The sequence below is a fragment of the Lampetra fluviatilis genome, chromosome 9 (genome assembly GCF_964198595.1).
Source record: "Lampetra fluviatilis chromosome 9, kcLamFluv1.1, whole genome shotgun sequence".
NCBI lineage: Eukaryota > Metazoa > Chordata > Hyperoartia > Petromyzontiformes > Petromyzontidae > Lampetra > Lampetra fluviatilis.
In genome coordinates, this window is record NC_136283.1 from 10621149 (window position 1) to 10636393 (window position 15245).

General features: G+C 41.6%; 1 protein-coding gene across 1 annotated transcript in view; it reads right to left on the minus strand.

Annotated features, from left to right (window-relative positions):
- The window catches only part of TM9SF3 (transmembrane 9 superfamily member 3), a 64428-nt gene that overhangs the window by 26431 nt on the left and 22752 nt on the right, over positions 1-15245 (minus strand). The window contains exons 6-8 of the mRNA XM_078859761.1: positions 10786-10917; positions 3917-4083; positions 2390-2484 (exon numbers count right to left, since the gene is read on the minus strand). Of these exons, the coding sequence (XP_078715887.1) occupies positions 2390-2484; positions 3917-4083; positions 10786-10917 (394 nt within the window). The remainder of the gene's footprint in view (positions 1-2389; positions 2485-3916; positions 4084-10785; positions 10918-15245) is intronic.

Sequence of the window (15245 nt, forward strand, 5' to 3'; positions counted from 1 at the left end):
TACACAAATAGTGCAATTGTTATCGAAAAACATGCCTCACTGCTCGACGTATGAATGCTAAATTTCTTTCGCACCGTACGTAGCCAACCGTGATAATCAGTGGTGCGAGGTGGGGAACATCGTGGCAACGCTCATCTCTATTGGCAGTCTTGAGCCAGTGGTGGAAATTCCTGTGGCAGGGGCCAGGGTAACAATTGTTGACTTCTGAAAAAAACCGTTACTAATTTTATCTAACACGAAAGGTTTCGCGAACGAATTTATTCATAAGAGGTTTTTTGGTTACATCACGTACGTATACATTTATACTTACGCGATATACATTTATACTTATGAGATTGAACCCAAAAACCTGTATTACCAATAATTGTATTTGCTCTGCAGGTTGATGGAATGAGATGACTATCAACTGGATGACCTCACAGGCCTTCGAATGCCAGTTAAGTGTTCCAAGCACAAGGTGTCCATGGTGGGCTTACACCAGGCAGAAAACATTAAAAATATATATTACACGAAACTGCAAATAAAATAAATAGTACAACCACTGGATGGAGTGGTTAAACTGAAGCATTGAATTGTTTCGGTCAAATACACTGCCTCTGTATTTTGCAGTCAATTCATAGGAAAAAATAAAACCACGGACTGTGCATCAATGCATTGACCAAGAAAAATAAGTTTGTTGTGTATTTAAATACACATTCTTAATATCAGCACGAGCGATAAAAGAAAATATCCAATAATAAACAACATACAAATGCTATTGCATGTTTTAACCACTGAAAACATTTAAATGACATTTGCATACAGACGTTGGATTTGAATTCTGGAATTTTTTTTCCGATATTCTTTAAGTGACCTGAGTGCATCCGTACTCTGTTATCGTCAGCCCGCACAATTCCCACACGCCCTATTCCGCCCTGGACAATCCTATCTCCGGCTCAGATCCACGTCCATTGTTAGAGAACCTCACACGCGAGGCGTCAGATGCAACGGGCTCTGTAGCGGTTCTGGAAATTATGGGGGTCTTGGGAATACAATCATCTTGTCCTTTAAATGCGGAGTGAAAGGTTATGTAGCAGTGGAAATAAGAGACTGAAATTAGCTTTCATTAAAGCTCTGCTGAATGGCGAGGATGCAAATGTAAGGGCCGATAACAATATTGAGAGATTCCGAATCATGGATTGTTTTTGTTCTCTGTGATTGTTGAGTGGGGTTCAACTTGAAGATGACTGCTGTGCTGGCGATGCTCTTCCCATTTTACACAACGAGACAGAGCCAACTTCAATGGACCGTTTAAGCAAAGACTAGTTAAAAAGTAACAAGACATTTGTAAATGCGATTTGCCTTTTAAGTAAAAAAAAAATATCAAGCCGTCACACTTAAACACATTCATTTTAAATAAGGATTTTTTAAAATATAATTTCAATGACAAAAGTTATCTAGTCACAAAACAATACATCTCCAGATATGCATGCAACTTCTTAGTCAATGAAGAACACGGGCTGAATTTGCGACCACTATGCATTTACAGATCTATATGCACTTAACACAGCGCACACAACTATCTTAAAGCCGAAACTTCTGCTCTGCCTCATACAGAGGAAATACAGTACCCATGCCTCAATTTTAATGAAACTCAGGTCGCCTCGATTCGAGATTCAAGTCAATGACAGCATTTTATTTCATAAGCGCCGCTGCATACTCTCCTGATCAACATTTTTAGCTACTCGAGCTGTTATATTCACGTCGCCTGTTTAACAAAAATCCAAGTGATTCTACGCCGACAGTGGTGCACATTCATAAACAACCAAAAACACGCATCCACCAATGTCACTGTTCCAAAAGGAAAAGTATAGAACAGGTAATGCCATGAGAAATGTCTTCTCTATGTGCTGTGAACAACGGCTATTGCCAAATGTCACCTGTTATACTTTTCGGCTTGGGCAGTATTATATGTTTGGATCAACTTGGCACCAAAGCACCATGTCTTGCGCTTAAAAACGCACTATATACTCTTAGGTTTTTTCGGTAAAGTCACGTAGGTAAAAAATAAAATAAAAAAAATTATAAAAATGATAATAGAAATAAAATATTTTTCTATTATCATTTTTATTACTTTCTATTATAATTTTTACCATTTTTATTATTTATTTTTACGTGACTTTAGCCGAAAATACCTAAGAGTATGAATCCTTGCAGTTACGAAAGCTTAAAATCTAGAATTAACACACTATATAACATTATTTTACCAGGTAAGGCCCACTGAGCAACATACGGCTCTTTTTCAGAAGCGACATGGGAACAAATGATAAGAGTTCAACAAGAGTGGCTTATGTGGAAATGTATAGCAGCCAAAAAGACTCTAAACGCGTGCTTATTTAAGTGCGTTTACCTCCCTGCCTTGAGTAGAGGCTCCCTCCAAAATATCCGTTCACGGGGGAGGTGGCGGCATAAACAAAGATGGCCGTGCTGAGCATGGAGCCTCGCCTGCCGAACAAAAAAAAAGTCACCCTCGGCAGCACGAATCACACCGCGCGCTAAAGCAATTATACATGGACACGATGGGTGTGACGTAAGCTCAAGGTGCATGTATCAAAATGCACGTGTAAGAATGGACATTTCTTTTTTCTGTGTCCACATGTGATGTGGCAGTGTTAATAATGGCTCTGTTGAGTGAGTGACTGAACTATAATGTTAAGTTTAAAAAAATTATCATTCAGATAAATAGATTACAATTTGTCTTGCAAGAGACAGTGGAAAGAAAGGATCTATGCCAGTGGCTAGATTATTTATAAGGGAGGTGGCTGGGATGCTCAAAAGGCCAAGCCTAAAGCTCATAGTGCAGCAAAACAGCAACACCAACGAGATGGAAATCTGGTTGGGCAGAGCAGCACTTAAGTGCGCCTGACATTTGAAAGGTCGTGCGTTAAAATCCTAGCAGGCAGTCAACTCAGTGCAACATCCTCCAGGGTTATTAAAATATGTACCACTTTTTAAGAAGACCAAAATGAAAGTTCCATGGGAGAAATGGGCCACGACAAAACTGTGAACTTTCCACAACTGGCCTTAGGGCTGCCAATGAACAGGACCACCATCCCACGTTCGATGGCTTGCGAGTCTAAACTAATAGTGGCCTCTACGGATACAGATGGCCAAGTAATGGCCAAGTGAAAGAAGGCAGGGGGAAGGTGAAGGTTGCTTTTCCCCATGGTTCCAAGAGCAGTTTGCATGCTCACCAGACCCATGCTGGGGCTTGAGCCAAAATTAAGTAGAGCCGGGCTGAGTCGTGTCCACTTGGATCCCATCATCTCTGCCAGCCCCACTCCACCCCTATTCTACGCATGTCACCTACACCCCAAGTTTTATTCTAATAGGATGCCCCTACACTGTGTAAGAATCTAAGTCAAGTCGAAGGGAGGTCGAAGTTGGGAAGCGATGTTAACTAAATTATTTTTATAAAAAAGCTTCAAACGAATGTGGACAGATGCCAACGTAGCCTTGCTAACATTTACAAGTTCAGGGTTTTCTTTGCTTTTTGGGTTGGCTTTCACCAACGACATCAATCACTGAACATGTACAGCCCATGCTTCAACCCAATGATGAAAGAGGCCCTCCCTACACGATGTGGGTTGTGGGAGTAATTCAACCATATTTCACCAATGGTCAATGCATGCAGGTGAAGATGTGAGGAGCATAAACCAAACCATAGTCGAGCACAGTGATTAATTTTATTGACTGCCCACAACATAGCCCTGCAGCAGCCTACAACACCAGGTGTATGCATTGCAGTGATTCTCCCCATCCAAACATTAAGGCTCAGGCCTGCTCAATCTCCCGAAACCTTGACGATATCAAGTGCACTGGGCGAGCAATTTGGTCATCGTCAATGAATCCTCGGCCATGATCTGCACGCACTCACTCGGTGTAGAGGTCTCCGAAGATAGCCACGACGATGACGATGAGGGAGACGAAGAAGACTTGCGAGCCGGAGCCGATGAGTGCCGTGAACATGACGGGGTTGGTGGCAGGGCGGAACACGTCTCCGTGCACCTGCTTCCATCCGTACTCGTCGCCCAGGTCCCGCTCCTGCCACGCAGTGGGTCACAAGTACGCAAATGCGCACGCACGGGTCCCCACGTTAGTTGACGTAGCAACAGCAGCAGCGTGGGCGTTACATCGAGTGGTAAGGCGGCTCCGTCAGGGGCTCCGAGTGCAACATTACAGCCAGCACGACTGCAATCCTGGACGTTGTTCCTATGCCCAAGTGTAGTGTATTTTCGTTTTGGCTCACTTGCCAAAGACTGCCTAGTACAAAGAGAAGCAGAAGGAGTCTACCTCCAACATTCAAAGTTGTTCCCAACAAGTTTCGACTGCCACGGTTGTGGTGCACACTACCTATGCAGGTTGTATCCTACTCGGCGTACCGAGTGCCACTGGTATTATCAAAAAGCACACCCTGCAGGCACCTGAGGATGGCTAATAAGATAATAGGCCGTGACATTCCCTGGCTAGCTGCACATTCGTGCAGTTTTCCCTGAATTCAAAGCTGAATTATTCTCCGCTCTTCGATTGTATGAGACGGCTATTACATGAGTTGTCTTGGGCTGAGAGTCTAAGTATGAAGAATCGCTGATGAGAAAAGTAGACTTTTAAATTAATCTCCATTGATCTCACTGCATTGACAGAGTGAGGTCACGCAAGTATCAGCGTCAAACTCGTGTCAGGCAGTTTGGAAAACATAGCACTAATGAAAAACTATCACAACAAAAAGCTCTTATCTGGCATCCATTGGGGAAAGGAGAGTGCCGGTTAGTCCGATATATACACACACACTTATAGTTCACATTTTCAAAGTTCATAAAACTTTTCAATAAATAAACTAAGCCTATATTTGAGCTAAAATGAGAAACGTACTCTTTTACAGAAGTACTCACCAGTAAGTGTTAGAGAAATCGAAGTGAATTGTAGAGAAGCAGTGGGGCCATTTCGAGTACGGTATACAGTCGTACAGTACAGTATGTACAGACTTCGGCGAGCGCCACCACTTGGCAGTATCCGGATGCCGGATGGCTGTCGAAAATTTTCCAGATACGCAATGGAAGATTTGTATTGCTGCCGATGGCAGAAGACAGCTAAGAGCATTCTGGATGGTAAAGTGCCGGATGACAAAGTTTTTTCTCTATTCGTTTTATTGGGTTTGCCTTTCTTTAATCCACTGCAAAGAGGTCTTTGTAGATCAATGCATTCAAACAGATGCATGCCCCTTCTTCTTGGTTCTTTCGGTAAAGTCACGTAGAAGGGAAATAATAAAATAATAAAAATAAAACATAATAAAATAATTCTCACGACGTTTCGGCCACAACGCAAGCAGCTGTCCTCAGGTGAAGACCAGGTCTGTCGGGGAGATGCTGTCTCCCCGACAGACCTGGTCTTCACGTCGTGAGAATTATTTTAGGTTTTATTTTTATTATTTTATTATTTCCCTTCTACGCGACTTTACCGAAAGAACCAAGAAGATGAATCCCTGCAGTCACGAAAGCTTTAAATCGAGATGCATGCCCGTGAATGGATGAGTCAGACACTTTACCTCAGCACCTGATAAATGATGAAAAGGGGTGCTATGTTCTTGCCCTCTGAGCACCAGTCAATAATTCAAAACTCAAATGAAGCGTGCATGAAAATCTGCTTCATTGACCATTCGTTATTAATGTCGAACGCCATGAATTCCTCCCCTTCGTGACACTAACGGCAACAACTCGACTGCACAAACCATCCCGTTACTGTCACTCAAGAGTGTCTCTTAACGAACAGCAGTTCAGCCTTCATGTGATCAAATCACTGCTGCACAGTGTGATCATTCAGTGGAACACAAAGCATACACATGGCTGCATTCACCTCGAATGCATTCAAGACAACCAGTTGATACTTTGGTAACGCTAACCAACTCACAATTGGAAGGTTGCCACATTTCAATCTTGGGAAAGCATCCAATGACTGCATCTTCCCTTCATTAGTACAACACTGTGATAAGTCAACAGTGACCATCCAATGAGGGAAATGGTCCCTGCCACGGGAATGGTGAATTTCAACCAGGAGCGCAAAAAGGCACCAAAGGAGATGAGCACCATCCCAAATAATCAACTGAGTGGAAATGGCTTTGATCTGCCTGCGTTCAAGAGTTCAATGCAAGGGTTAAATCGAATGATAATTGGCTGCCTGCGACAGTCAAACTCCCAAGACCATTGCCACTGCTTTTCCTTGGACAGCTTTAATTAATTTCCCTCTGGTGGTAAGAGACTGTTATTGAAAAGCCCAGGCAATAGATGATCCCTGCAGTCGTTCATAAAATCTGGCGGCAGCTTTAATGTCACAATACAATATATACTGCATCCCATCCTATAAACAATCGCGTTATAAAAAGTGTGCCTGTGTTTTACAGTCGTTTGCAATAAATAAGCAACACTGAATGCGGCAGCCAATGGTCTGGTTTAGTGCCGTGGGACTTTTCTTCGAAGGCGAGTGGCTGTCCTCAAGGGGTCTGCTGACATTCATGCCCAAGGCTTTAAATGTTCTCCTGTATTTAATGTTTAAAGCATTTTCTTCCATAATGTAATTCAAAATGTTACTCAAATTGTTGTTTCGATGCCACATCGTGAGTTGAAGATATATCCAATATGAACTATCATAGAACAGTGAAATATCCAGGATTAGAGAATGACCCAAGATGGGTTATTACGAAGATAATTCAGAGATCACTTCCAGAGGAAATATATAGCCATACTAGGGGCACACTCTCCCACATGCATGGCAGTCAGACCAGTTATGAATTATTATTTTTATTCTCAAGAGATATTTTTGTTAAAAAATTCAGTGAAAACCCAAATGTAATAATGGTTTAACACGCCATAATTTGTGATGTAAGTTTAACTCCCAGCATAAACTCTCAGTCGAAGTGATTTCCTACCCAAATGGCCATTGAGGCGGTGCTCATGTACTATTTACGGCAGGGGGCGAGTATATCCAGAGCGCCACTGCAGAATTTCTCACGTTAATTTTTGATTTTAATGACCCCAAAAAGGGATTATGGGCAAAATCAACTCCCAAACAAGATTTGAACTCACAACCTTCTGATAGAGAGCTCAAATCATCATGCATTGCGTAGCTGTCTGCAGTAACGTACACATAAATGACTTCATATCTTCAAATGTGGTCTCATTATAACCGATACGACTGTCTAAAATGTTTTAAGACTATTCAATTGGTTGGATGACCTTAAAAAAATCACTAAATGCTTCATAAAATCCCTAATGGGCTGAAATATTGTTAAGGTTATATATGTATCTGTGCTGGGGAAAAGGAACATTTGAAGCGCGTGCACAAAAAAAAATCATTGAAGGACCCCCCACAATTCTAAGTTACAGCAGCCACCTGAGATTAAAGCAAAAACTCAGCACATTCATCATTTACACTGCCTCAAAAAGGAAAATAAAAATATATAATGGGTGATGTTGTGGGCATTGGCCCTTCTTCATAGCAAATGAGGTTTTTAATTGTTTTTACCGTGTCAGCCAGGTTACTGATGAAATAGCATTGCTTTGCACTTATTATCACAGTACTTCTTATACAACCTTTTATTCAAATAAGCCTTCACCGAGTCGTGAGACTCGGTCTCAGCAGGGACATGCTCAGAATGTCTCACCAATACATTTCAGTATTTGCATACCAATGTATTATTTGCAACATCTGCAGAGGCAAGCAGCCTAATTGCTGTACCACCACATAGTCGTGTGGGGTGGTTATCATGCACCTGATCTCCACACGAGCTGCCAACCGTTCCTCAAAACGGCTTGTTGCAGAGGCATGTGTTGCTACAAAAGAAGGCCCCTCAGGGCCACCACTCTCCTCTCGTTAATTCAGAGGGCATGGAGATGCCATTATTTGCTCTGCGATGGATAGACAGTGTTACGCCAATTTAAGTTCATTCGATCAATATTGGCTTTCTAGGAGCTCTTTATGTGTTTTTTTTGCACAAAGCCAGCTGCACGGACAAATACATTATGCAGTTTGAGCTTAATGTCACATTTCATTTGCAGAATATTTACATTTGCTCCCAAGAGGGTTAATGCAACACATCTCCTTAAATCCACCGTGTAGTTCTGTACTTTGTGCAGCTGTGGTCTAACAAGGAGAGAAACACTGGCTCTGCATTAATTATTTTAAAATTCAACACCATTTGTTGCGAGCACAGCACAATTGGGCGAAGTAAGTCAATCAGAATCAATGCCTTTAGGCCAAACAACGAAATTCAGAAATGTGGTCTAACCAGCTTTTGCGCAACATCGCTGCATTCTTAAAAATGCTTTTTTTCACACATCATTAAAATGCTGTTTCATCAGAAAAGCCGGGCAAATGTCACCCTTTAAATGGAGGTACAACACTTATCGTTCACGCCTCTGGATAAATGCTGCGACATCAACTCTGTGATCCCACAGACAATCATGTTTAGCGCTGCTTTAAAATAAATTCCTGGCCAAGGTCCACATACATTGGGAGCCAGATAAAAGCACTGCAGCAACAGTTTCGTTACCTGTACACTAGAGGACATTGCTCATAGAGGTAACACCACAATAAGACCGGCAGTCTCGGCAGTTCGAGCCTCACTGGAGAAACACAAGTGAGCCCCTTCCAAGTGCCTGGGTGACACTGCCGAAGCGCATGCAGGTAGGAATTACATCCCTTTGCAATGTTGTGTCACGCGCATTATGCGCGTGACACAGCGTGCATTATAACCAATCAGCATGGAGCATCACCACTGCAGAGGGAACTTGAGCAACGCTGCTGTTCTCACAAATAATTGTGGAAAACGACTGATAAAAAGAAAAAGCTGCCAATGGGAATAAGAAATGCTCATCAACTAGAACTAAATTGATAAAATTTGCATGTAAAATGGCAATGGTTCACACAAGTGCCAATCTAATAAGCGACAAAAACCTAAGAGGATACCTCCGGTATGTTTATAAGCATGGTGCGAAAGAAGTTCAATAACGTACAACATACATACACAAGAGTGTGCCTAACTGCACAATCGCCGTACACACAGCAATACAATTAATTCCATTACCTCTAACAGGAGCCTTGGAGCACATGCACCAAATAATAACAGAGCGAGCCGAGAGTAAATGGTCAATGAGGCCGAATCATGTGATTGTGAGTGTTCCCATTAGTCGAAATTTTTTTGCTAAGATATGGCGATGTCTACCACTAATGCCAATCAACATGATCTCTCAGACATTTCGGTTCGATGGGAACCCAGCTCAATTTCTTTACTGTGCGAGATAATTTGTTACCAATATAGCAACAATTGGCTTGACATAGCGATGGATGTACTTTATCTATTATTTCTAATACGTAGTAGGGTGAGTGATTCTGTGGTTTAGAGCAAGTCGATAACATTTAGAAAGCTGCCAGTTAAAACAATGGTCGAAGGGTAGACCAAGACCATCTCTCCAAGGTTGATTGAGTACCACGTTGTGGGAAGGCAAGTTATGTTCTTAAGGATATTAACTTGCACATCTCAAAGTAATGTGAAGTTTCCGTAACTGGCTCAGGGCTCATTCAAGTGTGAAAGTGCATTGACCATTTATAAAATTCTACAAAGCACATTTAACATTCTTGGGAGTTAATGTTCGTGCATTCGGCCAACTAATGCACGAACGTTAACATGGTTACATTTTAACAAATTTAAGACGGGTGGATGAAGGGCAACTTGACAGTTATTAGGATTTGTTCTTAATGCCCGCCAAGTATCATGTTTCAGTCAGGTCAGCTGCACTGCCATTGGTAACCAATATATAAAAACGTCACCCTTGCGCATACACACAGACATGTCAACACATGCTGTAGATTCATTGTCTTAGAAGAGCAAATTGTTAAGCATGTCGTGTGCATCACTATCAGTTGGTATAAACAATGGCATCGTTTACGAAGGACAGCATTTATTTAGAATTATCCAGAGGTATTCGGGTTAGATCGTATATATATTAGCGTCGTTAAACCCGCCACCACCTGACACAGCCAATAACTAAGGTTTGTCAAGTAATCGAAACATGCCAATTCGTTACTAGTTCAGCACACCGGTGTGTTGGAGAGTAAACCCACAATATTTACAATTTGAGTACAATGTTTTGCCAGTAACTACAAATAGCATCATCATGATGCATCATGATGATGCTAGTTCAGCACACCGGTGTGCGGAACTAGCATCATGAACGAGTAAGGAATTGGAATGTTTTGCTTACGTGACAAACCTTACTAATTGGCTGTGACGGATGGTGACAGTTTTAACGACGCATTTATATTTACACAATATAACCCAAAAACCTCTATTATGGATATTGGTCACGAAAGCCTACGTGTTAAACCGATATGGAATTAATGGTAACATGGTTATATCTTTAAGCGACTCAATTTGTGTGCCCATTTGTATGGAAAGCTTCACCGAGACTCAAACACTCTTTTTGGTGGGTCTGCATTGAACATTTATGAAAATGTGAACTCATTTCAAGGCGTATTTTGAGACTGGGAGTAAAGGATACTGCAAACATGTCTGAGAGGATAAGTCAATGGTCTGCAATAGTGGGTGCATGAACCCACTCCAGTAACACCACCTCCTGGTCACCCCTTAAGTCTGTATGATCCGCCAACTCTTGGCGGCAAAGCAGCACTTATAACACCATGCCCAGCAATAATAATTTTCTTAACCAGTCCAGAGAGCGGAATGATCCTCACCATGTCGTCAATCTCCTCCTCTTTGCTGTAGCGAGCATAGTCTTTCCTGAGCGTGCGCATGAGGATCATGGACACCAGCCCCACCAGGAAAATCACCATCATGAACGAGTTGAAGATGGAAAACCAGTGAATCTGTGAAAGGACAAGGGGCACAAGTGAAGGGGGGGGGGGGTGAGCAACGGGTTAAGATGACGTATTAAACTGGAAAGATATTGTAGCTCGTCAAAGGTGGTTTCTGTGAATAACAAGCCTTGACCGCACGGGATAGTGTCTTTGCAATTAAGATCGCCAGCTGACAATAGCAAGGGAAAATTAATTGACAATTTAAAAGGCTGCAATTACAGATGCAGAGTAATATGCAGCAGCATTCGAAATAACACAAGAATCAATAACAATACAATGTTACACCCATTACATAACGTATAGAATTCAATTATACGTGAAGCGTTCATAAAGGTATTACAAAATGGAAATAGAATTAACAGTTTGGAACCAAAGTGCACAAATCCCTTTACAATCATCACACGCTTAATAGCGCTCGCTGCGGGACACACGTTTTTCAAGCAAACAGTTCACGATGTGCACACTGAAGATGGCGTTACGTGAAGTGTGCGACACAGCATTTGCATGCACACGGTCTCTCACACCGCGCGCGAGCATGGGAGGCGATTTCTGACACGGCCACGAGCCAAAGATTAGTGCTACAACCTACGTACGGGCTTCCTTGTGAAGAAACTGGCACCGTTAAAATCCTCAAAGGATACGACGCGGAATGGCTCGCCTCCACTGCTAAATACATCAGTAATGATAAGTCAGGGGGTGCAGCGGTGGGCACAGTGGTTAGTGTTCTGCAATATGAATGTGATCCTCCTGAGTTTGATTCCTGGCCAGAGTTAACATCACCGGGGCATCGATGTTTTCTAAACTTCTTCTGGGTATCCTCCTTTCACAAATCATAAAGTGACGAATTACGTATTTTTTGTTACGTTATAATTTAGCATCAGTCCGAAACAAATATTTTTTATAGATCGTCCGGAATTTTGTATCGAGAACTGATATCTTTGGAATGTTTTAGATTGATCCAAAATCAGGAACACACCTACTACCTACTATGTATTCTACCCTCCTACCCACTCGCCTACCAATCCACTTTATACTCGGAGTGGAATGGTTCACCCTCCAGTGACTTGTTTTGATTCAGGGTCGTTATTCAATCAGGAATGGATACCATTTTTTTACTGAATTGGAGTGTCTTTTGCAAATGCAGAAGTGATATGAACCCCAACATATACAATACTAACCAACAACAACAAATCTTACACAAGTGGTTCAATGCACGAAGGGCACTGCTGGTTACATTTTTCCAGCCAAGCCCCAGACACCTATTGGACATTTAATGACTGATGGTTGCATTGGGCAGTGCAGTAATCAGGACGAGCGCACGTGGCGGTATGCTGTGCACGTCGCGAGTCTCTGCATCGATTTGCTTTCTAATTGTCCCAAGGCGATTCATATAAATCAGGCATGCCTATTTTAAGTTTCGTCTCTTTATTGTGTAATCGGTGAGTGATGTATGTTAGCTCCCAGGGTTATTACTTTTGTCGCAAGTATCGACAGCCGAAGTGACCCACTGCCTACAATTTCACACCGTTAGGTTTGGCCGAGCGTTAAAAACCACCATCCATTGCCTCACTTGACTCATTATAGCCGAGGTGATTCGAGAAGATTCAAGAAATCCATATGACATTATTAGAAGATAATATCTTGACGGCAATAAAACTCAAGCTCTGGTACGATGACGGGAGTCTGTAAAAGGCTCTCACTCCGTTACGTTACAGAGCTCGAGCGGTAATGAACTACGACGTTTAAATCTTGCCTGCTCTATTAAATTGGAAGATTGTCACAGTTGGAGAGAGCACACATTTGTTTTACACCACATTAGTTGAGGTGCTGCTCAATCTACCACTGCACTGTGCATGCTGTGTTAACCCCACCAAACAACAAAATAAAAAAGTCAAACTCAAGTGCAAGTTCTCAGGGGGATAAATACAAATCTGCTACTTTGCATGTTACTAAATTGGGTCTTTGTGCCGTTTGAAAAAAGTCGTTTGAAGGCTTTTATAAACCGCAAGTGTAACAGTTGCACTGTCAACATTTTCAATGAAGGCCATGCAGGCTGGGTTCTAGGAAGAGTAAGGCCATCTGTATAATTATTTATCCTTACCATCTGCAGCTGCAGTCAAATTCAGATTTAAATAAAAATAATCGGTTAGGCATGGAAATATAAAACTCACCATAGGGCGATGGGCATTTTCTGCTTCAATGTTCCATTAAAGGCAGTGTTAACAACAATGGTGCTGACATTATCTGAATGTGCGCTACCACCGTAGGTTCTACACCTCGATGTAGCATTCAATGTTCTGAACATTTTCATATAGAGCAGCACATATGTAAAGAAAATACATAGTTGTGATGTTTTCATGAATGAAATCCGAATTAAAATGAAGCAATTTTTATTTGGCATATGGAAGATTGTACAACGTGCTTAATGGTCATAGGGGCACTGAAATAATGGAATAAAAGCTCAAACGTTTAAAGTAGAGGGATAATTTAACGCTCAGGCTTAAACTGAACATGGTTAAGGAAATAATAGAATAACTTTATTATGCTAGTAACATAATAGTATGGGTAAGGTAGCAAATACAACCTAATGTGATATTTACTGTTAAGACAAGTGGGCTTGATCAGGACACGCATCGTTTGAATGCAAGATAATCGATGGACAAGAAGCGACAGAATGGCAGCCCAATGATATAATGCACCCAAGATGGCCACTATGAGGATGGAGTGATGACCGCTTTAAATAGGCATCAGCACAGGGGAGTTCAAGGCCACCAGGCATGGTTCTGGCCACACACCACTCTCGTGGCCATGCCGGCCTTCTTCAGTGCCCACTAACAGTACTCGCCCCAACAGTCTGTATGGCGAGGGGAAGGATCTGTCTTTGTGTGTACATGTTTGCGTGCATACATGTGAAATAACGCTACGAGTTCAGTTCATGTGCAGGAGTGATGTAGATTGAGCCATTGTCGGACCGTAAGTGATGGCGATTGGATTAGAGGTCATCTTCCAGCATTGATTGCGGTGGTGATGAAAGGACCACGTTGATTTTATTAGATTTGTCTAATTTACAATCGAACTTGAAGTTATACAACGTTAAATTGTGACTGCACTTTAAAATGCTGTACAAATACGTGAAACATGCATATCTTATTAGCAATGCTGTGGAGTCAGGATAGGATAAAAAGTGTTCATAAATGCACCTCAATAGATTCAGTAAACATGCGACTCTGCAGATCTACCTTCACCATGTCCCTTCAATGGATCCTCCTTCCGTGACCACAAGAGCGGACTATTTCATGTTTTGTATGGAATGATTTGTCACATCTCCATCATCCTATACGTAGGCGCAAGGTTAACATGTCCATTAGCCTACTGAAGCTAATTAGAACATTTAATCTGGCAGGTTGGCACTGTGATAAGAGTACTTGAATCTCAATCATAAGGTTGCAAGCTTCAAATCCAACTCAAGGATAAACAACAAAACAACCCTGAAGGGTAAAAACAATTACAGAAGCGCAATGCCCTGATAAAGTAACATTAAAAAAACAATCCTCGTTTTGCATTAATATTATTTACATATCTTAAGAGTTTTAAAAGCCGTATATAATTGTAATAATTGGGCTCCAATAGTTAATGTATACAGGACAGCCCATAGTGAAGTCAGTTTGTAGCATAAATATGCATTGACCTTATGCTTAATGGATGTGGTACTCTGCTAGATTTGGGTTTGTTTTTACTGAGTGCACCTCCGATGATATTAAAATGAGAAACGGGAAATGATCAGAGAAAACAAATCTTTCAGCACTACATAGCTGTGTGTTCCTTAACAACATTGGGAGAACGTACGGATAAAGTTAATGTATTAAACCATTCGTAATTAAGGGTTTCTAAACCCCTGCAGTGCCTACATTAAGCAATCATCTTTTTTAAGTGTTCACTATTTCTAACATTTAAACCATGGGCCCAGGATGGTGCTCATGTATGTTGGAAGCACTGAACAATTGGTGCGAAATGATACGTTCCTGTGTTGATGACAAGTATTCCCACATTGAGCAACCACTGTTGACTTCACACAAAGCGGTACCTATTTTATCCACGTAATGACAAGCTGAGTGTTCTAAACCAATGAGACACCCAACTGGATATTTCAATCTGCATTGCATGAAGAAGCATTTTGCCACGCAAATATGTATTGTTATAAAAAAAACAATTACAAACACCGATACTGCATTCATCGCTGAAAGTATAACGAGCTACAAATAATGATAGTGCAATATACAAACACTGCTGATCCCTAAAAGGCATCTCACAGCCAAGTCTCAAAAGGGAGATTAAGG